This window comes from Strongylocentrotus purpuratus, unplaced genomic scaffold (genome assembly GCF_000002235.5).
Source record: "Strongylocentrotus purpuratus isolate Spur 01 unplaced genomic scaffold, Spur_5.0 spur5_scaffold_18, whole genome shotgun sequence".
Classification (NCBI taxonomy): Eukaryota; Metazoa; Echinodermata; class Echinoidea; order Camarodonta; family Strongylocentrotidae; genus Strongylocentrotus; species Strongylocentrotus purpuratus.
The window spans coordinates 33,668,014-33,695,949 of record NW_022145603.1 but is presented as its reverse complement, the minus strand read 5'-3'; the positions used below and the strand labels follow the sequence as shown (position 1 = coordinate 33,695,949).

General features: G+C 36.2%; 1 protein-coding gene across 1 annotated transcript; it reads left to right on the top strand.

Moving 5' to 3' along the window:
- The first annotated feature begins 1 nt into the window (after nt 1).
- Nucleotides 2–11,155, top strand: LOC753585 (adhesion G-protein coupled receptor G6). Its single transcript, XM_030989740.1, has 11 exons — nt 2–80; nt 425–546; nt 1,176–1,328; nt 1,674–1,850; nt 2,193–2,588; nt 3,490–3,678; nt 4,786–4,901; nt 7,379–7,662; nt 8,369–8,435; nt 9,378–9,636; nt 10,160–11,155. Exons 2-11 carry the CDS (start codon nt 490–492, stop codon nt 10,427–10,429), a joined length of 1,968 nt encoding a protein of 655 aa, XP_030845600.1. The 5' UTR covers nt 2–80; nt 425–489; the 3' UTR covers nt 10,430–11,155.
- Nucleotides 11,156–27,936: the final 16,781 nt, after the last annotated feature.

The following is a 27,936-nucleotide window of genomic DNA, read 5'->3' as shown; positions in this document are numbered from 1 at the left end:
CAATTTCCTAGAGGGTGAGAACGGAACATGGGCGAACTCAACAGAACCTACTGAAGTATGTCCATTCAACACAACGAACGGTAAATTACTTCTCATGCACGTTCTGCCTGCCTCTATCCCTCTCTGTATAAAATTCAACTGTAAATAGTTATTCCGAGTCTAGTTAATTTAAATGAACAAACGGGAAACTCTAGAAGACGAATTCCCAACAAATTTTGACGGAAGAAATTTACATTAATATATATGAACTTTAGACGATTTAAGTTTTCAAAAGCTATATATTTGTATTATCCAATAAATATGATTTTTGTCATCATTTTTTAAATGATTTTATCAAGACACTTTCCATTAAAAAAGATCAAAATATTTATTTAAATCAATAATAATATGGGGAATAGTAAATGTTTGTGAATTTGTTTGACAGCCACCCAACCAATCGGGCGTGCCATATGCGTCGGTGATCTGATTTCACAGAGTACATGGCGTCCCATGGATAACTGTGGACCATTCAGAAATGTCAGCGATTTACTGAGCCAATTTTCAGAGGTATTTTAAATATTGAGATATCTTTTTCAACCCTTTCAAGATTATTTTCTTGAATTCTCACCACACAGTCACGAGACCACTCATTATGGAATATTCGGGACCGATTGAAAGCAATTAGATTTTCACCAAGCCAATTTCAATGTGGTTTTAAAGTTTATTACTGATTATACACAATCCTAGAAACGACATAACATTCGTTTGTTTGTTTGTTTGATTGATTTTATTTTGCGTTCAAAAAGATAAAAACTCAAATTCAAAGTAGAAAGTTCGAACAATAACAAATACAATGAATAAAATTTTTACGAAAGTAATTAAATAAAAAATCAGCCCAATGAATAAAACAGAGATGAAAGCAGAACATTCAGTGATATTAAGTTGTTATACTTAGAAATGAAAACAGGTAGGCTAATATCTTCTCTGACTTGAGGCAGATTTTACCTAGTCTGTATTGTGAGCAACATTTGTAGATGAAAAAGGGCTCCTGCCACAAAAGTGGACACCCCCGCTCCTGTAGACAGAAGACTGATGTAAAAAGAAAGTTCATCTATACTTTTTATTTTGTTTGAATGACTCTATAGAATAATGAAAGCAAACACAATTGGACTGGTATTTAAATTGTTTGTTTAAAGGTTAATGTATCAGATGAGAATGTTGCTACGCTCAGTGAGGAGGTCAGTGTGTTGACAAGTAACACCGATGATATCGTCTCTGATGACATTTCTTCGATTGCAACTATAATTTCAAATATTGGTCAATTTACTCAAACGAACTACAGTGAAAAGGTAAGTTTATTATTTTAGTCTCGCGAATACAACTCTTTCTAAAAATATTTCATGTAATTTCGACTCTTTTTTTTAATGCAATTTGTTGTGAAACGTGTCCAGTAAATTACGACTCACTTTGTTTAATCTTTTCACTTGCTAATCTGGCTATCTTACTAAATTAAAGTCAGTGTATTGGCCTGTCACTGTGAAGATTTGAATTTGCCATTTTATTAAAGAACTTGTCAAATCCGACTGTCCAAATTTTATCCTCAATCCCACCTATTTTTTTAAAATTTCAAGCTAATATACGCTACTGCATTCAGAATATGTAAGTGACGGTGCTTACTTGATTTCGAATAACAGGTTACTGCATCCATTGTTGCAATAGTGAGTAACATTGCTCAGGTTAACTCAACACAACTTGAATCAGCATCAGACTCTGTTAGTAAAGTCGTCAGCGTATTTGAGAAGCGGATCAAGAGCATACCTGTAGAGGCCGGTGGAAATTTTACCATTCAACAACCAAATATTGCCGTGCAGGTACGTAGAAATGTTGATATTCTATGACGAATAAAACGCCGATTATAGCAGACCCTTTTCCCCTTAGCAGAGCAGCAAAGACCAATTATTTCCATCAAGAAGAATGTAAATAACTGTGAATATAGTTGATATCTACTAAAACTCCTGCTCAAAATAAAATATCTGTCAGTGAAACTTGCCAAAATGAGCTTCATTTCCCGATTAGAATACTTCGCCTCTTGAGTATCTAAATTTTAAGTGCATTTAGCGCTTTATAAATCCTGCATATACTCTAGTATTAATGGCAAAAGCAACGTTCATATTTGACTGTTTTCAAATTATATTTTTTTCTGAACTTTTCAGGTCAAAAGTGTATCTACCAATGCCATCTTAAAAGGCCTAGTCCTCTCGTTAACAGGAGACAGATCTGATCTGACCAATTCTGACACCAGCATCCAAACTTCAAAAGGAGATCATGCTGAAGCTACACAACCCAATAATATCGCTGTTGTCAACATACCATCTGCGATTTCTTTTGCTTTACCGTCGATATCTAGAGGAAGTTCTAATTCTGGCGGCTATGTTCGCGTGATCTTCAGCGTCTTTTCCTCACCAGCCCTTTTCATTTCTAAATCATTGAAGAACACGAGTGAAGGAACCAACCGATCTGCTAACACACCTGTAATATCACTGAGCATCGGAAACGAGACGATAGCAAATCTGACAGAACCCATCAATTTTACGTTTACCCCGATAGAGGTAGGCCCTAAGGAATGTCATTTTCGAAGTTTCTGCACAAAAAGATGTGCTTTCTCTCATCTTCAAGTATTATTGCCGTATCTTTCTTTCACATTTTAAAATGGGATCAAGAATTTACCCAATAAGAAGTGTCAAAATTGATCGCGTGTGCGAGCATTAATGTTTGCCATATGCACGGGGAGTACATTTTCGTGATAACAACCGTCAATTTTTCGACTTTATACTCATATTTGTATTTAAACATATTTGTAAATAAGATCGATTGAAAAACAAGTCAGAAAAAACACACAAATATGTTTAAATAATTGAAATTACTTTTTTCAAAGTATACTCATATTGTAGACCCATCTTATAAAACTAATAATATATGTTTTTAGCTGGTGCAATAGTGACAAGCACTGCACTTGGTTAAGTCACAATGAGATGGACAAAGAACTTGACAAGTCCCGTTTATTATTCTAGGCTACTGTGACTCTGCGTGCAGTGCATATTCATCAATGCACTCTCAAACAGTAGCGGATCCAGCCGGCGGCAAGAGGAGGGGGGGGGGGGGGGCAGCCAGTCCGTGAGAAAATATTTAGTTGCGACTCAGCCAGCCGTTGAGTAAGCGGGGGAGGGGGGTGGGGGGTAATAGGCCCTACTCAGCCAGCCTAATTTGTGAGAAACTATTTTTTTTGGGGGGGGGGGGTGGGGGTGGGGGCAGGGGGCAGGCCCGTCGGCTCCCTTCCCCGTGGATCCGCGCCTGCTCTCAAACATGTATTATTTGTATCGTATGCGATTCTCTTGTATATATATCAGACAAGGGCATGCATTATGTGTTTTTAACAATAGTTGAACTTCTATGAAAACAACTAATAGTCATCAACACTTTATTTTATATTTTAATTCCCTTTAATAAAAGACTGGTCTACCGAATCCGTCGTGTTCATACTGGGATGTTGGCTTTCGAGGCTGGTCCCAAGAAGGGTGTCATCTTATTTCGGCGTCTGGAATTAGATCACCTGATGATGATAACTGTGGTCCTCCTTCCAATGAGAAGGAGGAGATCGTTTGTGGATGTAACCATCTTACCAACTTTGCCGTCCTTATGGTAAGATCTTTCTCATCTTTATTTTTCAGAGCACGTTGCCTGAGAATCCTGAGGGATTGCACGTTATCTCTCCCTCATTGGAAATACTTTCATCTTTAATGTTGTTGCGAGGAATATTTCTTTCCAGGAAGAGACTTCCCCATTTAAACAACGATCCTCGGATTTTGTGGGAAGTGCCCGCTATTGTCTTTCTATACTGAAGCCCTTGTAAACACACAATGTAATCGCGGTCCATTTAAATTTCTATAGTTCTTCATTAATTTTAGAGATAAAGTTTATTTAAAAGAGAGAACGTGGCGTCTGATTGAAGTGATTTCATTTGTGGATAGTTTGAGCATTTTTCTTGTTTCTTGTATTTTCTCGCTTATGATCTTCCTTGTTCTCTTCCTTTTCTTGTTTTTTAATTTCAGGAGTAGATTTTTTGTTGGAGTGGGATGGGGCTTCTCACATGGGGTGTGTCCATCCAAGGCGACAAATTAATGACATCAATCTAAACTAACCTAGAACTCACACATATACAGGGCGTATCATAATAAACGATATTGAAGTTTAATGACGATTTATATGAAAACTACTGATTTCATAATCAAGCATTTTGTGTCTGTTGTAAAGGACAGAATGTCCTCTTTTTAATGACACCCCGATCAAACTACTACTGTCACAGTTGACTGAATAACAAAGCATTGCTGTCCACCATGTGAAAGGTGCACTGTGACAAGTTAGCATTCACAGATAAATTCTAAAGATTAGTGCTTGTGTCAGCCCAGACATCTTGAAATGCTGAACAATGAGTGGATTAAGAAGGAAATGTTATCAAACTTGGCACAGTGCACCTTCCACATGGTGGACAGCAATGCTTTGTTATTCAGTCAACTGTGACAGTAGTAGTATGATCGGGGTGTCATTAACAAGAGGACATTCTGTCCTTTACAACAGACATAAAATGCTTGATTATGAAATCAGTAGTTTTCATATATATCGTCATTAAACTTCAATATCCTTTATTATGATACGCCCTGTATGTTGGTTTTTCATATAGCTCTATGTTTTGGTTGAGTGTTGAATGAGCTGGATAATAACATTGGTGATAAATTCATTCTTTTGTAGGATACTTCCAGAGAGGATGGGCCTTCTGAACAAGCATACGAAGTTCTAACGTACATAGGATGTTGCATTTCAATAGTAAGCCTACTTGTCACCCTTGCAACATATATATCAAATAGGTAAGAGTCTAGTCCAAATTATTTTTCAAGGTTATCCATCTCATAAATATCTATACAATTATTGTAAAGCGCCTGGATCATGATTTTACTTCAGATTCGTTGTTTAAACACGGATGCGGAATCGTGTTGCGTCAAGAAATATAACAAGAAAAATTCTCCCATGTGCATTCGCCATTAATTCACTATCGGAAAAGGATGTTATGACCAATGACAAACGATAGTGGAAAAAAAACACAATTGTCAACTGAATGATATTGATTTACTATAACCCCAAAATTCTATCCTATTAATACATTGTAGTAATATTTGTTTACCTATATTTACATTGTTATATTTTTTGTGAATTGCCGAATAATATAGTATTAATGACTGCTTTGAGAGAAATAGTTGTTTTTATACGCTCTCGGGAAGGTTACAATTGGGCTATTCCCCGAGGCGTTTTTTATACGCTCTCGGGAAGGTTAGAATTGTGCTATTCCCCGAGGCGTGCCGAGGGGAATAGCCCAATTGTAACCTTCCCGAGAGCGTATAAAAACAACTATTTCTCGAATATTAAAGCAGTCATTAACACTTTTATATACCGAAAAAAAAAAACGAAAAAAAAAACGAAAAAAAAAAAAAAAAACTTTGCCGAAGACGAGTTTCGAACTCTTGCGTACCAAAGGTGATTTTACTAATGTCAGCGCCTCAAACCGCTAGGCCAGCGCGCTATGTCACCATGCACAGTAGTTTTCTTTAATATATACATTAAAATGAATTGAAAACGGCTTCGCGTGGTCGATGCTTCGCCGCTGCTTCATTAAACGGGCCCTTCTTTTACTTTTGCAATGCATATTGGCACGAACTTAGATCAAGATCTATCGGCAGATGTTGTTTTTTTTTTGTTTTTGGAAGTTTATTTTCGTCTTCATGTCAACAATGCAAGATAAAATTGTCGGTAAGATCGATCGAGATTCAATTGTATTGAAATTACCGACCAATTCTTCGCACACGTACGGTATCCTCGATCGCTCAGACCATTTTTTAACATGTAAACCTATGGGGTAACCATGGAGACTGACCTATTTTCCCAATAACCATGGTTATTGGGATTTTGAACTGTTTTTTAACCATGGTTACCGGGAATTTTCGGGAACAGTTAAAGTTTATGAATGCAATTTCGACCAATCAGATTGCTGGATTACTTAAGTGAGGTATATAATAATAATAATAATAATAATAATAATAATAATATAATAATAATATTGTCATCATGTTTAGATATTGCAATAGCAAGGCTAAAAATAATTAATTTCAGAAATTGACCTCTATGACCATTGAACTTTGACCTACTTACCACAAATATTATTATATTGTCTTCCAACGATGCTTCAAGCTATTACAAAGCTTGAACCCTATATCTCGAGTGGTTCTTGATCAATTATATCGTGATTGCAAGGCTGATAGTAGCATATTGCTCCGATTGTCTCATTTTCGCTCGCGTGAACATTGCCAGCACAAACCACTGACCTCTACCTCCTGAACGGATCATCGCCCATTCCCATTCACTATACGTTACGTACTAAAAGGCTGTATTGTCTGACCGTTCATGAATATTCATGTTTTTGCTAAACTCGGCAAAATGTTTGCTTTTACTAAATGGAAAAATTACGGTGGGGGGGGGGGGGGGGGGTTGATGAAATGGACATAATGAAATAATCTTCAAATCGCTTGGCAAACTGAGTCCAAAGTTAGACTTGTTTCACATGTGTATTATAGGCAATGACGAGCTTGCAAAGCTTTGAAAAATTACGGTGGGTGAACTTTCAAAAGTCAATGAGACATGAGGGCTCCAATGAAAGAGCTAGTGATAACGTACGTCGGGGTGGCTGTGCTTTTCGTTTAAACAAAAAATGAATTTTTTAACGATTTAAAAAAAAAACGTCCATAGGCTAACATGTTAGGCTGCTGACTCTGATCATGCTCTGACGATAGGGGGCGTTGTGAAATGAGACTAAACGGAGCCATATGTGTATCTAGAATTTTGGAAAATGACCTTCGTAAGCCTTCCCCTTTTGACCTGTTAACCCCAAATCTGATCAGATCGTCTTCCTATATGAAATACATATTGTTACTAAGTTTGAGCCTCATATCTCTAGTGGTTCTTAAGATATCAAGATAACGAGGCCAATACCTGAAATTTCAAAAGTTGACCTCTGTGACCTTTGACCTAGTTACTCCAAAATCTAATCGGATTGTCTTCCTATGGTGATACATATTATCATAAAGCAGATGGTTCTCGAGAAATTGCAGTATTAAACGAAAAAGCGGTACGGACGAACTGACGGACGAATTGTGCATGCTGCATATTTTGTTATTGCCTATAAAATCATTAATCTCTAGCACCAACAATTTATTCCTAAATAATAATATATGCACTACATTCATAAATGTATTAATCAAATACAAATTAACTTCATATTTTTGTTAACTGAAAGAGTTCTGAGGGGAAAACAGACCAACCAGATCTTCATTTGCCTGTGCCTGACGTTACTCTGTCTCTACGTATCGTTCATTGTCATGATGTCCCTGGACAGCGCCAAACGTCAATGTCATGTAAAGGCAGGTCCATGCGGGTTCATTACGGCGCTCGTTCACTTCTTCGTTCTATCTTCGATCACGTGGATGGGTGTGGAGGGATACAATACTTATCTCATCATCGTCAAGATCTTTGATACCTACATTCCACAGTTCATGGTCAAAGCTGGTGCCGTTGCTTGGGGTATAACCATTTTTAAAATCATTACAAAATTATATGGGTTTTTAATGGATACAGAATATAATGTATATATATATATATATATATATATATATATATATATAGTTATTTATATAATTTAGAATGGTTTATATAATAAAATACATATGAAATTTACACCAACAACAATAATATTAAATTACCTGCATTTAAAAGAGTTGTATTCAAAGATTGCTATATGCATGCATGATTTCTTCTTCGTGAAAGGCTTTCATCGCCATCTTTTTCAAAATATGTGACATTTGTTATGATTATCTGAAACGGCAGGGTGAATTTTGCCGACGCTATTGATACTTAATTTCACAGTATCATGGCTTTACAGCGTAAAAGTTTTAGATGCATGGTCGCATCTTGGGCAGGCCATTTGTGATGTCTATATAATCGTTCAAAACGGTTTTCCATTTAAATAAGATCTTTACATCTGTCGAGTGATCAACATATTGATCGTTGTACTCTAGAAGACACATGACCCCATTGCTATGTTATCTTAGCGATTGTAATAACAATGACCATCTGCACCCTTTCCTTTCACTTTGCTTAAATCACACAATTGGCGATTGCAAACAGGCATTTTATCTTAACCTTAGGGAAAGACCTTAAAACTGTCCATTGACACGTGAAATATAATTAATCATAATTGTCTTTCCCCCTTTTTTTATTATTATTTAAGGTATTCCTGCAATGATTGTCATTATAACTGGAGCCATTGCCCAGGACAAATACGCGCACGAAGATCTGTGAGTAGTTTACAAACCTGTTAATATCATAATCTCTAAACAGAAATATATTTTACAATGTGTTGTGGTATTATAACACGAACAGTTGGGCCTTTCGTGACAAGGTAATAATAAACAAAAATAGAGCTTTATTAAGACAATAGGACGGAGCATATTTCTACGACAATTTATTGTTATATTTATTTAAAAAAAATTATTGCAGCACATTTGATTTTCATACAGCGTTCCATCTCTTTTAATAAATTTGGCTTCAAAAAGCCATCTCGGTCTGGTATGGTTCGCTCAATTAAAAAAATACATGCCACAGGATTTGAAATATGAAATATGACTGCAGGGCCCTCAGGGAGAACAGTATGAATACTGATGAGGCTCCCTGGGTAAACAAGACATATTATTATTATTATAATTATTATTATTATTATTATTATTATTATTATTATTATTATTATTATTGTTATTATTATTATTATTTCAAATACCTGTGTAGAAATGGCTCAGTCGGTAAAGCCTCTGCCTAAAGTACCAAAATTCGAGTCCAAACCAGGGGCGGATGACTGCAGCTTGCGTTGTGTGCTAACGAGCCCCACCCCTATTTCATAGACGCACGCTTTGTTTAATTGGAGAACACTCCGTCTATTGGGTTGGATGTTAAATGGTGACCCCCTGTAGAGGAGAGTCACAAACTTTGCAAGTTTAGAACCAACCGCACTATTCGTATTTGAATGGGGGAAACCCCGGTGTAGTGGTCCCCCTTCACACTCTCGATTAGATGAGACGAGGGTTACAGTGATTCAGTTCGCTTTTCACCTGCCAGGCGCAGGTGATGCCAAATACCTAATAGTAATAAGATTGAGGTGTACCAAAGATTAGTGTATTATTATAATTTGACGCTGGGGATTGTTCTCTCTAATTTGTTCAATTTTAATTTTACTTGACCTCTAGATGTTTTCTCCAACTGTGGGCTCAAATCGGTGGTCTCCTTATTCCCATGACAATCATCATCCTGTTCAACGTCGTCATCTTTGCCCTCGTCGTCCGTCAACTGATGAAGTCTTCTAATGTCGCTGGTCGGGTCAAGAGAGAGGCCAAGGTGGAACGTAGAGAGAGCATCGAACGGGTTCAAAATGCAATCTGTATCCTCCTTCTGCTTGGTCTTACATGGATCACTGGATACTTCCTCATGATTCGAGAATTCAGTCAGGTGCAGTAGAAAAAACAATATCCATAAGAGAAGCATAAATTGATTGCATTTTCTACTGTAAAACTTGTAAAAGTTTATAGTTTAGGCCATGTAAAAATAAACATGTTTGGCGTCCCCGCCCGCTTCCTTTTGGGGGGCCGCCTCCTACTTTTTTTTTTTGAAATTAAAAAAAAAGAAAAAGAAAATGTCGGCGGCCATCTAAAAACATAACCCGACTGTCAGGGAAAATGTACCGAGCGGCCATTTTGAAAGAAAAAAAAAAAAAAAAAGGGCCTCCTCCTTCCTATTTTTCGAAAAAAAAAGGACGCTAAACATTTTTTTTAATTTTTTTTATTTGGCCTTATACAGGAAAGTTTAGAAATATAAAAACTAATATACATTCATATCATATAATGTGCTCGAGGTTGAGTGTTCGAACAGGGAACCGTTAGAAAGACGTAAAACCGAGTATAAAGACGTAATAATACTTATGTTTCAACCGCCACATTTTCGTAATGATTATCTTTATTCCATTTTATCCCAGGTGATTGAGCCCATCTTCATTGTGCTGAACTCATTTCAAGGACTGTTCATCTTCCTGCTCTACTGTGTTCGGAAACCAATGGTTCGTAAGCAGTGGGGACTGACCTGTCTTGCAGCAAGAGTCAGGAGACAAGATGTTACCACATCTAGTAGCGGCACGCATAGCTCTAAGAATACGTCCTCGTCAGCAGCAACTGATGTTGTCCTTGTCAGCATGAGCAAGATACCGGAAGAGAAGAACATCGAGGTTTCAATTCATGTAAAGCTTTGAGTGGAAATACTTACCTTTTATGAAGATGATTTCCTACGTCTTCTAATTTTAATTAGGTTTGTGCGATTATAGTTGGTAAGTAATTTTTGTTATGGGAAATGAAATACATCGCAATTGGAACGAAGATACATAAAAATAAACTCTTCAAATATTTTCACCATGTTCAAAGGGATGATCACATGGGTGACTTGCTTTAGTTACCATTTTGACTCAATTAGACTGGGCTATCAATCCAATTGTAAAGTTCCCTTTTATAATTTCCATTCGGAAAAAAAAGCTTCCATGTATACAACAAAATTTGTAAATCTGAAGTTTGAATAAAAAGATGACCAACATGTATATATTTCATGATTGAGCGATTCAACAGTGAACATATGATTTATTCAAAAGTGTTCCAGAGTCATTTAGAGAGCATTTTCCCTTATATACCGATTAAAAAAAAGAAGATATTTAACAAGGAGGAAATCGTTGTTTGACGCGCATTGTGCATTAAGACTGAGGTCTCTATTTTGTTGTTGTTACTATAACTCTATCCCTATAGACCCTATAGAATATATGTAGTATTTAGTAATACCATAGACGGAATGTTTGAGTTCTATAAACTAACATCCGTCCTATAAATATATTACGTAACTTATCAATCCCCAAAATATTATTCATTTCTGTAATCTGTATTATCTGTAAGTATTGAAAAGATGGGATAAACTATAATTATGGACTCATTGTTTTAAACTTGTTATGCTTTTAAGCGACAAAAATATCTTTGACAGTGCGAAGTGTTCTTGGTGTGGTATAAATAGTATGTTTGAGCCCAGAAATTATCCCCAAAGAAATGTACATGCACTAGGCCAGTCATATTAACCTAAACCATTACGTGGGAAAAGATGACTAGATTTAATATATCACCTTTTTTTCTTCACTGAACTTATTAATGGTAAATTATATCGCTAATTGTAAGGGTTTTTTTAATGAATGTTTTCTTGTCCAATATTTCAAAATATGAATTAATTTGCACAGTATAATCATGAGACATTGACAATGTGATATATGGAATACAGATGCATCAAAAATACTTTGATTTTAATGTTGAATTTACTTGGAAACTATCGTAAGATGCATAGTATATATTCAGTTTAGCGTTTTATATTACAACAATGACCCTCTCCACCATTTCCCACGGGTAACTAATCCTTTGTTAATCACCTCGAACTCCCTTCCTCCTATGATTCACAGACAACAACCCTGTAATGACCCCCCTTAGAAGATTAATATCACCTCGAACCCCCTTCCTCCTATGATTCACAGACAACAACCCCTGTAATGACCCCCCCCCCCCCCCCTTAGAAGATTAATATCACCTCGAATCCCCCCTCCTCCTATGATTCACAGACAACAACCCCTGTAATGACCCCCCTTAGAAGATTAATATCACCTCGAATCCCCTTCCTCCTATGATTCACAGACAACAACCCCTGCAATGACCCCCCCCCCCCCTTAGAAGATTAATATTAGCTCGAATCCCCCTCCTCCTATGATTCACAGACAACAACCCCTGTAATGACCCCCCTTAGAAGATTAATATCACCTCGAATCCCCCTCCTCCTATGATTCACAGACAACAACCCCTGCAATGACCCCCCCCCCCCTTAGAAGATTAATATTAGCTCGAATCCCCCTCCTCCTATGATTCACAGACAACAACCCCTGCAATGACCCCCCCTTAGAAGATTAATATTAGCTCGAATCCCCCTCCTCCTATGATTCACAGACAACAACCCCTGCAATGACCCCCCCCCCCTTAGAAGATTAATATCACCTCGAATCCCCCTCCTCCTATGATTCACAGACAACAACCCCTGCAATGACACCCCCTTAGAAGATTAATATTAGCTCGAATCCCCCTCCTCCTATGATTCACAGACAACAACCCCTGCAATGACACCCCCTTAGAAGATTAATATTAGCTCGAATCCCCTTCCTCCTATGATTCACAGACAACAACCCCTGCAATGACCCCCTTAGAAGATTAATATTAGCTCGAATCCCCCCTCCTCCTATGATTCACAGACAACAACCCCTGTAATGACCCCCCCCCCCCTTAGAAGATTAATATCACCTCGAATCCCCCTCCTCTTATGATTCCCAGACAACAACCCCTGTAATGACTCCCCCCCTTAGAAGATTGATATTGGCTCGAATCCCCCTCCTCCTATGATTCACAGACAACAACCCCTGTAATGACTCCCCCCTTAGAAGATTGATATTGGCTCGAATCCCCCTCCTCCTATGATTCACAGACAACACCCCTGTAATGACCCCCTTAGAAGATTAATATTAGCTGATTGTATTGCAGGCTATATTCAGGGTCGTAATATTTTTTTGTGTGCAGTTATTTTAAAGATAGTTATCCTATGGGAGAGAACCGAGGCCTTATTTAAAAGATAAGGCTGATCTTGCTTTTGTTCTTTATATCTAATCTTGTATTTTTTTTAATGTGTCCATAACAGTAAATTGATTAATTTAATAGGAAAGGCTAGGGCAAATTATATGTTGTTCCTATGTTCATATGTTGAAGCAAGATTGTTCATGTGCATATAAACAATTATCCTTTATGGACACGATAAAGAAATGAAATGAAATGAAATGAAATGAAATAATATAATTTTTTTATAATTTATTATATGTATGTACAATATATACAGATGAAATATACAGATACAGTTACCCACGAGAAAAGATATAAACAATGTACAGTCAAAGATGTGAAGAATAGACAAAGTAAAGAGTAGATTAAATCAGTAAGAGTTCAGTACAAAGTTTCCAACAAGTGATTTTAACTCTCTAAAGTTAAAGCTTGTTTATAGCTAAAGAATTCCATCTCAGTTTCTGTGAATTACTTTAATCTTAAAATCCACAACCATTCTGCTTTTTCGCAAGTGATAATCATTAAATTTGTCCAGTATTGTATGTAAGTAAAGCAATATTCTTCACTTCTTCAAGACAAAAGGTATATTATTTCCAGTTTTAAATTAATTGATAAAGGTCAGTTATCTCAAGAATGCGATGAATGAGATACTGTATATATAATGTATCAGTATGTGCTTTAAAGGAAATATTACAAATAATTCCCAAAGATTATTTCTGGAGGAGCATAATTTCATCAAGTCTCTTTTGTACTACATTTCGCCATCCAAGAACTATAAAATTCAAACTTGGTAAGATTATAATTTGTTTAAGTTCGTTAATGACTGCAATTTCTCTTGGCAGAGTTCCAAACGTTACCAATATGTGGATTCCATGATAAGTTATTGTTAATTTTTTATTGTAAGACCTCAATATACTTTAAACTTTTTCTATTTTCAGGACTATAAAGATTTGATCAAGCAGATACCGCAATGAGTACCTGAAAATCATGTAATTCTTCTTTTCAAATTAAAATTATTTTTATTGGCTTAATCAAATTCGTACTTTTTAAAGTTCAGTATTTAATGCATTCACAAGCTTAAAAGCAAAGAGAATTAGTGTAAGAACATCTGGAATTCTAAGGTATCATTTTTTATAAACTATTTATAATAGAGGACTAAGGATTTAGCCTTGTTGAACTCCACAGGTAACAGGTTAAGTGAAAGATTTTAATTTGTTTACGGTTGTAAATGTACTCTAACAGTAAGACAACTCTTAAACCAATCTCATGCATTCTGTCTGATGCCAAGGTAAGGAAGTTTGTATAAAGTATTTTATAATTAACGGTATCGAATGTCCTCAAGAAGTCAAGGAACAACTCGATGATGTATTAAGATATTTTAAAGAGAATTATAGATTTTATTTATTGAGAGTTACGATGGCATTTCTGGTATAATGTTTGGCGATAATTGCCAGCAGTTAATTGATCTACTTTAAAAAATAAATAGTGATATTAAACCTCAAGCTATTTTCAACAAAGCTCACTTTTGCTCAAAGACCTCGCAGACCTGCTTGTGTGAATATTAAATATGAGTATATATCAAAGAAAGCCCATCCTACATAGCTACTTCTTTAATATTGTAATTAGTAATGTGCTGTTTCTGTTTGCAAATTGACATTTTTCAAATTAACATGAAGTCATTTTATCGTCAGTGGTTTTACTTTCTTAAACATTTGGTACAAAAAGCAGAGATAGAGTTTAAGGGTAATTGATGTTTGTAGTAAAGTATAAGGCCCGCTTTACGGTTATGCGCCACTTTGTCTTAACCTATAGATATCGACATTTCAAAATCACTTTAAAATAATCAAAGTTATGATTTTACTAAGAATGTAATTAAACGGCAAATATAATACCGGGGCTTGATTTGTATCATCATCTTTGGTACTATAATAGTTCATTTGGAGTTTCAAGTAAATGAGACTTCAAATATGACTTCAAAACGTTTCTTGTTTTACACTCCCTCATTTGAGATTTTTAATATAATATTAAGATTAATTTGATTTAGGTGAAAACTTTTTTTTAACGATAGATAGCAAATCACGTGAGAAGGTTGAAACAACAATCAGGGAACTCGTTGAGCTCGACATCATAGATCTGGTTGAGCATTATACGTCTTACATTATACAGTGCGTCCCAGAAAAAACGAAACCGAGAATTATAGATATTTGATCATAATATCACAATTATAATTAATACATGACACATATTTAGTTACATCTTAGATAGAATCTTTCATAATGGTAGGGTTATCAAAGTGATCATACACCATGCATTTCAGCTTGGATACAGTCTCTGCTTTGGTCTCTTCACACCCACACAGACTGGTACTCATAGACTCAATAATCTACAGAGAGACAGAGAGATAGAGACAGAGAGATGGGAGGGAGACATAAAGAGAGAGAGAGAGAAATTGGGCAAGATAAAAATATGAACAAGTTACTTCTTTTGAAGGAATGAAATATTGGAGAAAAAATGTACGGGTATTTCAAAACATATGTCATTAATATAAAATTAAGGGTTATAAATTGACATTAAGTTAATTCCTTGATCGTGTACTAAAACAGTAGCTAAAAGTGACAACAAACTTGTAAATCAGACAAAAAGTGAGTCAGATTAAAAAGATAGATAATGCATGTAGCACATCATGTAAACATTGACTAAAGATAGATACATACATAGATACATGTGATTCACAGCATATGATAAAACAACATTCATTAAAATAAAAGCTCAACTTTTAAAGATTGACCAGGACAAACCCAGAGCATCTCAACTCGACTGAGAGAAACAAAAGAGGTTTGTAGTTTAATAAAGAGAAGTTATTGTAGAGTAGAACAGGTGTATCCCACATTTTAATTGTCCATGTGCCTTATTTACAAAAAGGCCTACAGTATGTACTTCATTTTTCGCTAACAGATCATAGCATGTTTAACCCAATTTGTTCATATTTAATCCAAGGGACGGCTCATTTTCAGCAATTGTTTTACGGCCCACTTTAGGAACAAAGGATGGGCCATTTCATTTTTATTTGCAGTCATTATAGTAAGATATTAAAATTCATGAGTTTCTATTTTGAAATGAATTGTCAAACCACTCAGCCATCTTGTTTTCACATCTCATTAAGAAGCTAAAAAGAAGCAAATAGGAAAACAAAATTGAGAAAGAAGAGCTGGATTGTCTGACTGATACTCACTATTTATACTGAGCAAACTGTGCTAAAAGATGTGAAGCTATATAAAGCAAATATATCATTGTCTTGGTAAACTGAGAAATCAAATTTGTACGGTCTCCCTACATAGAAACATAACAAAAGTCGAATAATAATAATTATGTGAAGAGTATAGAATAAGAGGATACAGAGAAGAAGGTGATTAAAGGGTAAAGAGATGACAAGGAATTGGAAGCACAAGAGGTCGACGGACCTTACACTCTGAACTGATGATATGAGGGGTCTCACATCCTTCCTTCAACCGTTTTGAGAGATGGTATTTCTGGATTACTAGGAAACTTAAATAGGGCATACTGCCCCCAAGGTCCCTGGGGAGCATATACCCTATTTACAAAAACTTAAGATATCCCTTTGCTACATATGATTCCTACAAATTTTGGTTAGAATCTAGCCATGGGAAGAAGATAATATGCAAGTACTGCCACTGAGGAACTTTGGGGGTGCTGCCCCAGGTCCCTCTTTGGGGGGGGGGGGGGGGTACGTACCCTATCTGAACGAATTAAGATCTCCCTTGCCGAAGGAGGATTCCTTTCAAGTTTGGTTAAAATCCAGCAATGCAATGTTGAGAAAAAGTTGAAATGTCAAATGTTTTAATACGGACGACGGAAGAAGACAAAAAGTGAACATTTACAACTGAAGCTAGCTGACAGGTTTTTTTTGCAATTGCCATTAGGGATGCCGCTTTGGTCAGAACCTATTTCCAACATTCCATACCATCCTGATGAAATTATTCAGCCATTTGAATGTATTATATTGTCTTTGAAATCGTGTTTGCTCATAATCAGATGTGTCTTTCATATTAGATTCCTTCTGAGGGAGAATTGCAGCCAAATAAAGTTTCAACCCTCACATATACTTGATAATTCTTGGTTTACTTACAGCATTGATGATCAGGTGACCATTGTTGGCTGACTGTGCGGCAGTTGATCTTAAATGAAGATGTCAGGCGCGAATGCAGGGGGGGGGGGGTTAATTGTTGCAACAACAACAAAACAAAAAATTAAGCTGAAGGAGGCAAACAAACAAAAAGATCCCCCCGCAAGCCACTGAACGAAATAGCTGACGACGTAATTTTCCAATTGCTGGGGCAAAAAAAAAATTGAAAAAATTGCTATCCCCCCCCCCCAATTTTTCAGCGGCAGAGCCGTTGCTAAAACTTTCCACAAACACTGGACCCCCCCCCCCCCCCCCACCACCAAAAAAAAAAAAAAAAAAAAAAAAAAAACTGTGCTCTTACCTTTAACTTTCCTTCAATTTATATATCATTAAACACTTTGGTATTGCTAAATAAACTACCACTAACAAGATACAATTCACTTTTTAAAATTCAGCGGCGGGATGAGTGACCCGAACCCGAACTGCTGACTTGAACGAGGGACACGGCAGGCCTTCTCCATAGTATTTATCCAGCATGGCTGCATCTTCTTCTGTCATACTCTGCACATTGTTTGTTCTTCTCTTTTTGAGTCTTTCCCCTTTAGATCTATATCTTGCTATTTTTTGGTCGGAAGAAACAGCGGAATCTACTGGGTCCAAGCAAGAAATATCTTAAAGGCAATTGAAACTTCTCCCAGGAAGCATGACATTTAGACGGACATTTTGTTTATTCAAATAGCGTTGTAGAGACGATGAACAATTCAGATTAATAATGATACATCGTCGTTAATGGTGAGAATGTTCACTTCTTTCTCTCTCTGTTTAATTACTGCGAACAGTGGACTCAACAGAGTGCAATGAACTGTTTAACGAATTTGTCATGAGTCCGGAAATAAATTAATTTGGTACTGCTTGTCATAGTAGTATTAAAGAGCAGCAATGGCGTATGAGTGTCGATATTACTCAGCAATCGTTGCTTAAAAAGCTTTTTTCTAAAAAAAAAAAAAGAAGAGAAATACCATGAAACATAATTTATAAAACTAGATAGAACTATGACCGACTAAATTGATATTGCATGTCTCGGAAACAGTTAGAAAACATTAGAACGAGAGGGAATAAGCAAGATCACTTTTAACCATGGAAGTCTTCCAGTACGAAATAACTAAAAATGGAGCCAGATGCACATAGTATGGTGACCCAGAAGGGACATCGACAATAATCCTCGACGAAATTCGCGACGAAATATTCTAAGCATACACAGTGCCTGAGCTCCTGAAAAATTAGTCACTGTGGGCGCATGCACAGAGCGTTGTAATTGCACAATGCTGCTCGCTCGAGCTAGCTATAGTTTGTATGTTTCGCCGAATTTACGCCAGAGTAGAGTATAATGAAATCAGCTTAATGGAGACCAATTTTTATAAGGGAGGGGGGGGGGGGGGGTTGTCCCCCCTCAAAATTTGAAAAGTGCAACAAAAAATGCATAGCAAATACTGACTAAAGACTGCAACACACTTTTAGGCTCTGGAGGGCCCAATAGTGCAGCGTTTAGACAAATAAAATAACAAAAATGTTCTCTACCTGATCGTAAATACTTTACCCTCCCCCCCCCCCCCCCCCCCATTTGAAAACGTTCCAAGGGCCTGCGTAACATGTAAGAGTAGAGGTGATTTTGATTTTGTTTTGCCCCAAAAACATTTTTGCTCATTACGCCACTGCTCCCTCGTCCCTCGCATTTCGTCCCTCCCTCTGTCATGAAAAGAAAACGCCGCCCCTGCGAAAGAGCATATACGTAGTTTTAGGATCCATCTTTTATGCCATAAAAAAATCATCGTCAATTAAGAGCGATATTTGTGTAAAAAGAGAGATTCAAGTGAACAAAAACGCAGATTAGCGCGACGCATCGGGACTTCACCATGTTAATCGCTGTTCGCTTCACCGGCACAAAACCGTCACCTTCCACGGAAATCAGGCGGGTTCTGTTCTGCCAGTGGAATTGAAAATATGCCGGAAAGTAAGCAAGAAAATAAAATGGAAGAAATATAAATAAATAAATAACTGAATGGAAGAAATATAGAATATGGGAGAAAAGAAACCAAGATGAAAGAAAGAAAAAAAAAACAAATGAGAGAAAGACTCGTACATGTGTAATTAAAAAAAAAGAAGAAGATTTCATGTTGATTTATAGATGTTGTTTGGTTTTGGATACAGCTCATAAAAGAGTCATAAATCACTTTTAAAATATGAAAAAGAGAGACAAATGAAACGAAATACGAATGGCCAATCCCCTTCAATTCCCTATTAATTGTATTCTTTATATAGTTATCATTATATCACTGGGTATGCAGAGTGATATACTGATAACTAATCGTTTGTTATATAAGGTTATAGGAATGATAAACAGAGCTCGAGGAATGATTTTAGAGAGGGTGTGAGGGTGCTATTAAACAAGCAAAGGAGGGAAAAACGTAGAAAAACACATTCCTGAGACGTATACGTGCCCGCCGGTAAAGAATGAAAAAGAAGAGAAAATAGTTCTCGTCTTTTGACAACTCTTAACAAAACGTAGGCCTACTTATGGGTTCTGTCACAAGCTGACAAAAGATGAAGAGAGAGGGTCGATGATAATTCATTATTTGAAGGTTTACAACAATTTCTATGAGTTATTGCACCTGTTGAATAAAAAAAAAAATCGCTCACTGGGGGTACTGCAGGAACCCCAGCACCCACTGATCTCACGCATACATGATGATAGGAAAAAGAGAGAAAAACAAACTATTGCATGAGGGAATGAAAAAAGTTTGTGACGAAAAAGTGAACCTAAAATAAATGTTGTGACAAATCAATCGATCATCAATCATACACTCTTGTTTCATCTTTTATTTTTCATTCATTCGTGCATGTGTTTATTAATATATTCAGAGGCGGCGTTCCCTGGGGGGAGCACTGTTCTCGAGTATCCCAAAAGTTCCCCCTTTTACGTAAGAAAAATGCCCTTTTAGTTTTTAAAAGAGACCCCCTTTTCATTAATGAACTTTTTTTTTTAAATCTCCGATAAATGCCCCTATAACAATTCGACAGATGCCCCTTTTCCTTCAACAAATGCCCTTTTCCATTCTCATTAGTGCCCCTTTTCATCTGTGGTGAGTGCCCTTTTTCAGGAAAGAGCCGAGGAGTGCCCCATTTTCACAACCGACACATGCTCCTTTTCCATTCTGATAAGTGCTCCCTTTTCCTTTTCCTTTCCCCATAACGTCACTTCCCTGTATTTCAGAGCGACTAAGAGCAACCTTTTTCTATTGAATTGAATTGAATTGATAATGGTTTTATTGAGAATAAAAGAACAACAATGCATCGCGGCCTACAAGTCCGAATTGGGCAATGTTTTACAAATGTAAAATACAATAAACAGACATTCATATTAAAAGACATCAAATTAATGAACTGAACTTGAATGAGTAAATTGTTAAAAATAATATTTAACTTTAAAATTCTTATTTCTTATTATTATTTGATCTCCCTAACTCATTTTTATATAAAAAGGAGATAAAGAAAAGTGAAGACGAACATGATGGTGGTGTAGAGTAAAGAAAGCATAGAAGGAGGATGGTAAGATTAAGAAGAGGATGAAGAGGGAGAAGAAGAGAAAAAAGTAGAAGAGAAGGAGGAAGAAGAAGATTCAAGTGTGGATAGAAAGATGATATACAGAGGGTTGTGCGAATAGTAACAATTATCATAATGATCAAAATTCAAGCATTACACATTAACAAACTACTAATGATAGAGGCGAAGTTATGTAGAAAATAAATACTTATATGAAAAATTGTACGAATTAAAATTTACTCTAGGTAATAGCTACTCTAAAGAAAAGGTTATAATGTTTCAACCAGACTATAAAAAAGGAGAACAATTAGAAGAAGCAAAAGCAGGAGGAGAAAGAGAGAAAAGAGGATTGAGAAGGGTGAGATAAAGAGAGGAGATGGGAAAGTTGAAGGGGTAGAGGAACAGGAGACAACTGTGACATTGGCCATGGAAGATAATTTCAGTCATTTAAACAATTAAAAATAAATTGTTAACACAGATTTTTTAACTTCGGTACAGCAAATGTAGATTGAGAATTGATTATCTCCCCATGACTACGCTCGCTCGTATTTATAGTTAATATGATTATGTCACTTATTAAAGATAATTTAAGTTCTGCATGATTAGATTGTGCTTAAGACCCCATCAGGATTGTTTTTTCTTCATTATAAGATGTATTTTATTCAGATTGCAATATTTAGACCCTCTTACTGAACTGCAAAATATTATGATGATTATAAGCACTACGTCTTAGACCATGCATGTAAAGAGAGAAACATATATTGAAATCAACTCTGATAATGTAATCACAAAGAAGGCGTTTATACACCGTAAAAAATAATTTGTTCATTGGTAATTTTTACGTATTTTTTCCATGTAGAATTTACTTGTAAACATTAGTTTTGCCACTTACGCACTAAATTTAAGTCTTGCTAACTCAAACTTTCAATTTAGTAGAACATACGTGGAATATTTAAGTAAAATCAAATACATAAGAACTTTAAGTAATTTCAGCTTGTATTAATTTAGTAATTTTAACTCAAAATCAGATATTATACGTATTACTCAAACAATTTATGTTGATTATTCTTATCTTTTTAAAGTAAGGACCGATGCAGTGCGTAATAGAAATATTTACATAATTTATGAATATTCATTAAGACCAAATTAAACTCTTTTTTTAAATAAAACAATTCTTTTTTGTGGTTGAATGAAAATTTAAGGACTTTAAAACATTTACTAATTCATTTAACATGGCTAGATAGATAGATAGATAGATAAATGGTATTTATTGATTCATTTCCATGTATCGCAGTTACAAGTAACTGAATTGTGCATGAATAAAACATTGATGGTGAAGACAATTATACATTTCAAGAGATATCACAGTAAAAAGTAACTGAATTGCACATGAGTAAATTGCTGGAAAAAGCAAGTATACATTTCAAGATGTCACACTACAATCTACATAATTATGAAGAGCGTGTATATACCATTAATCTTATACAATATTTCAATTTAAAAATTTGAGTTAAAAAAGAAAGAGAGATAGGAAAGCAGGAGAGAGAGAAAGAAAGAGAGATAAAGAGAGAGAGAGAGAAAGAGAGAGAGAGAGAGAGAGGAGGGAGAAAGGGGACAGATGGACAGAGAGGGAAAACAATTATGTACATGCTGATAAAATACAAAGATACATTGCAAGACAAATATGAATATTATTAGGTGAACATTAGAGATATTAAAATATAAATATAAATATGCATCGCATTCTTCATGTCATAAAAATTACATTGACAAACTTGGTAAAAAATCAGACCTCAAATTTATGAATTAATTATATACTATTTGTTTCAAAGTATATTAAATACAATCATAAAAAACTTTTGTTATACAAGCGTATCAAATCTGGGATTGGGCTATTCTGCATACGTTTAGTTTTGCACCTGGGTTCAGGGATCTTGTTAGTTCTTCGCAAAGTTCTATTGTGTGCTCTTTGGGGTATAAATTGTTTGAACTGGTTTGTGCATGATAGAGTTTTTTTAAAGAAGGTAACACATAAGCAAAGACAAGACAATTTTTAATTGTTACCCAGTTCAAAACAAATCAAAACTTGATATTTCAGGAAATTGTCAACCAATTTTCCTTTTAAGATGCTACGATCAAGTATATATAAAATTTGGAGCCTTTCAATATGTGTCGAATTGAAGCGTATGTAATAGTTTGTGATGGTGGAAGATATATATATATATACGGTTAAATCTTAAATAGAAGTAGTGTTAGTGATTAGTGATAGAAGTAGTGAATGATTAGTGGATGTTACTTGTTAGATTAGATGGGTACCAAATCGTGCAACATGTAATCCTGTCATAGCTTTTTTTTAATTATCTAAAATTATTAAAATACTTAAATTATTTACGTTAATGTAACTCGATTTAACTGAGTAAAAATTTATTCAGCAAAATAAGTAAATTCTACTTAAGATGCCGTAGGTAATATTTACTTAATAAAAATAAGGCAATTCTTTTCCTCAATTTTATTGAGTTATTTCGACTATTATTTTTTTACAGTGTACTAAACGTATATTTTCGCTTTGAGTTTCTCTTTGTAGGTACCCCTTTTCCATAAAGTGCCCTTTTTTGTTGGTGCCTCCCCCGAATATATTGATTAGTTACATGTATGCTGCTTCCTCTATTACTATATAGTTAGCTCAAGCGAGCGGCAAACATCTAGCTATAGATGTAATGCCAACGCACTGTGTAGACTTTGCGTCCAGTACATACATACAGCGACTCATTTTCACCGTGTTAATTACACGTTTTGACCATGTTTTACGTCGCGTTTTTCGTCGCGAATTTCATCGTGAATTATTCGCGACAGAATATGCGACTTGTTGCATATTTCGTCACGAATTCCATCACATTGTTCTTGCTTTAATAGTATTCTATTTATTTTTTCTCTATCTCCCCTCGGTTCCCCCTCTCTCTTTCTCCCCCCTCTCTCTATCCCCTCTCTCACTCTCTCTCTGTCTCATCTCCTTCCCTCTTTTTCTATCTATCCTTCTCTCTCTGTCTCTTTCTCCTTCATTCCCCCTCTCTCTCCCTCTCTCCCCTCTCTCTGTTTCTCACCACTTCTTTGTTTCTCTCTCTCCCCTCTTTCTCTGTCTTTCTATCTTTCACTTTGTATCCTCTCTCTCTCTCTCATCTCCTTCCCTCCCTTTCTCTCTATCATCTTCTCTCTCTTCCCCCTTTTCTCTCTCTCTCAACTTCCCTCTACTTCTTTGTTTCTCTCTCTACTCTCTTTCTCTCTGTCTTTATATCTCTCACTTTATATCCCCCTCTCTCTCATCACCTCTTCCCCCTCTCTCTCTCTTTCGCTATCCTTATCTCTCTCTCATCTCCCTCATTTCTCTCTCAATTTTCTCGATCTCCTTCTCTCTCTCTCTCTCCTTCGCTATCCTTATCTCTCTCCTATTTTCTCTCTCATCTCCCTCATTTCTCTCTCATTTTTCTCGATCTCCTTTTCTCTCTCTCTCTGTCTTTATAACTTTCACTTTATATCCTCTCTCTCTCTATCTATCCATCTCTCTCCCCCTCTCTCTTATCTCATCTCCTACCCTCTTTTTCTCTCATTTCCTCTCTCTCTCTGTCTCTCTCGCTTCTCTCTCTCCTATCCAGGCCAAACAGGGAGGTGTAATCAATAATACTAACTGCTATTTGACTACAACCAAGCTTTATGAACGCTGTGTGTATAATCTGGTCAGTACATAAATTCAGAAACCTAAAAGGGAAAGCTCAATTCTATTTAAAACACGATTGTTTCAAGGTGAAAGAATGATGTCTGCATGTGAAAATGGTAGGTGTTTAAAGCCTCCCCCCCACGAGTTAATGATTAGGCTCGAGCCTCACAAAGTTCATTTAAATTGTTTGTCAATATTGAAATACACGACGTGTACAATTACACAAAACCTGACTTTTGCATTCTTTCACCAAACACATTTATTTTGGAAATCCTTTCAGATCGTGTGTTTTAATTGACATCCTGTGTCACATAATTAAACAATTTAAGTGAAATTTTGCCATAACATTTTGGGCAAATGTGGGGCTCCCAACACTTAAGAGGGACTTTAACTTCAAATTGATATCTATTCGACCACCTTTTTATGCCGTGCAACAGTGATGCGAGATGGCCATCTCGGCAAGAGATTTCCTTTGGTATGCCTAATTACCCCATCCCCATCTCCACGTTTTAGAGAAAAACGTACATAGCTGATGTTGATGATCCACAGCACTTGAATGATGCCATTTATTAGAAACAAAGGAATGGAGAGAGAGCCTGAGAGAGAAGGGACAGAGAAAGATTTTTTCGTCGAAATATATGCTTTTGTAGATGGCTCTCATACTCATAATTAGTATACATCAAGCCTTCAAGGCCAAAGGGTACGTACGTAACTAGTTATTAGGGACTTTTAGATTTGCACAAAGACAACGCTGATTGCTACGATCGACGTCCTTTTAATGCACTGCCTTGAATGGACGTCACACGTATCAGTCCACGTAAAATTAAAAGTCCCTATTATGGTGTATTGTAGGGAGTGTGCAGTCATGTTTCTGTTTGTATAGTGTTCATTGTGACGTGGGAAAACCCTTCGACCCTGGCCCTGAATGTGACACAATGCTCCCAGCCGGATCACTACATACAGCATATCCTCTATCTCGCTCTCCTTACAATCCGACAATGGCCAATTGGGAAATTGTCTCGTTTCGATTGATATTGTCCATCATTCTTCTCCCACATATCAATGGACGTGTATCAAATATAGATTCGGAAACAGAGGACTATGACAGTACAGCTAGGAGTACACGTAAGCATAGTATAAATCAATGGCTTATAATATTAGTTTTAATGGTAGTTGTATCGTAATTGGCAAACCATTTCCATTTCTATTTCTTCTTCCAGTTCGACTGTCGGCATATTATCGTACTTGTGCTTAACTTAAGTGCCCAGATGAAGGTGCAAGCAAAAATCTCACTACATATCAATACTATGTGCGGCTCAAAATAAGCATGAAGATCAGGAGGTGCTGTTGTTTATATACTCGATGGGAGCACTCCAGCAAAGCATAGAGAGTCCATGCTAATGCGTACGGACCTCTACTAAGGCTCTAGCACTGTATGTATGTGGTAGGCACGGTATAATTTTTTTTACTCTTAAATATGTAAAATACTCGACAAATACAACATAACATAGGTTATGTTATATTTGTCTTACATTTTACAATATTTAAGAGTTTCTATTTAATAATCTCCTTCTTTTACAGAGAAGGCAGCATATGATTCCCTCCTCGATTGCGATGACATCAGAACTGCGCACCATACACTGACTTCTACATGCATATACAACTCGCCACAAAGACAGCTCGCCCTTTGACAACTCGACACAATACCCTGGATATATCGCCCCAATACCCTGAACAACTCGACCGTGGCAAGTTGTCCAGGGTATTGTTGCGAGATGTCCAGTGTATTGTGGCGAGATATCCAGGGTATTGTGTCGAGTTGTCTTGGGGCGAGTTGTCTAGACCCCGGTGAAACCATGCGTGACGCGATCTAAAGCTCTTACCGCTTTCTTGAGCAATATCTGACGGGTAGTTGTCTTATCTCGCAGACGTTTTCATGTATTGCTTTATCGCAGGTTTAAAGGTAAAGACCAGTAATGGTCATGCGATTGCATTGTGAAAGAAACGTTGTGGAATCGATCAGAAAAGGTTGATCATCTAGCATGTAAGTATTGGTGTGAACTGCAAGGTTCTGGAATCATCAAAATGATAAGAAATTTGGCCCAGTCTTCATAAAGTTACAAGCACTGCATGTACACAGAAATATGTATATGGGACTACGCCCACGTGCGCGACACGTGTGTTTATCTCTTACATACCATGTAGCTAAACTAATTTACAAAATATATCAATTAGTATAGGCGGTTTCCCGGCAAAATTTTTATCATCATGTATTAGTCAAAACATATTCTTTCACATGATTGGTAATAAGAGCTTCCATTTTATTTTTTGAAGTTGTGTTTCCTTCTTTATGTGGTACAAGATAAGCAACATACTTTGCAGTTAGGTGTAAGGATCTGAATGTTTTTTTTTCGAGCGAGCAAATCGATGGAGCAAAAAAATAAAGATTTGTGAGGTCCCACTGCGAAAAATTGCATCTTATAAAGAAGACAAAAAACAAACCCTGATAAGTATTAAGCACAATCTAATAAAGAAAGACTGAATAGTTCTTTTATCAACAACATAATTATAAAATCTATAAATGCGAGCGAGCATAGCGAGCGAATTCTCTGGAAAATTATAGAAAAAGGGGCTGTTAGTCGCCTTGAATTAGGGGTACATGTTATGGAGAAAGGGAAAGTATGCACTTTTCAAAAGGAAAAGGACAGTTATTAGAAAAGAAAAGGTGCTTGTGTCCATGTAAAAAGGGAAATTATCAGTAAAAATGACACTTTTTGCACATGAAAAACAACACTCAACAGAGATGAAAAAAGCACTTATGAGATCAGATATGGGGATCCTGTTGAAGGAAAAGGGCACCTATCAGATTTTAATGGGGGCATTTCAAATTGAAATAGTGCCTGGTATCGTTTGATCACCATTATCAGTTACTGTGTCTTTCAACAATGACCTTTAATTCTTTAAGTTTACAGTTTAGTTAATATATTTTGATATGAATAGAAAAATTTATATACCTCACTTAAGGAATCTAGCCATCTGATTGGTCTAAATTGCATTCATAAACTTTAACTATTCCTGTAAAATTCCCGGTAAAATTCCAAACCCATGTAATAGTTCTAAAATCCCGGCAAAATTCCAGTTACCATGGTTACCGGGAAAATAGTTCAGTCTTGGTGAAATACCCATAGGTTCACATGTTCAAAAAATGGTTTGAGCGATCGAGGATACCGTACGTGTGCGAAGAATTGGTCGGTAATTTAAAACCGAAGTCAAAAATGGCTGAAGAAACTCTCCCAAGATTTCAACTACTTGATGATGATCAGATGCAAGACTTGCTGACAGCAGGGATATGCTAGACATGTTTTGGTTTGTAAAACATGTTTTGGTTTGTAAAATTGCTCTATGGCAGAGGCATCATTTTCGACTGAGCGCAGTCGAAGTTCCATCTAGTTATTGCTATTATTGATACTGATATTTTTATTTTTTGCTATTACCTCATGCGTACATACATTCAGTAAATCAGCGCAAATTACCCAATAAATAATCATGATAATAGGCACTATCATCATGATAATAAACCAATTTGATATTTGTGAAATGTTTGTTGTTACCTAACCAATATCTCC

Excerpts from the sequence above, each read along its gene's own strand:
- LOC753585 (XM_030989740.1), top strand. The coding sequence starts at position 490 with ATGGATAACTGTGGACCATTCAGAAATGTCAGCGATTTACTGAGCCAA. Across the intron at positions 547-1,175 it reads TACTGAGCCAATTTTCAGAG|GTTAATGTATCAGATGAGAA; the intron begins GTATTTTAAATA and ends GTTTGTTTAAAG. Across the intron at positions 1,851-2,192 it reads AACCAAATATTGCCGTGCAG|GTCAAAAGTGTATCTACCAA; the intron begins GTACGTAGAAAT and ends TGAACTTTTCAG.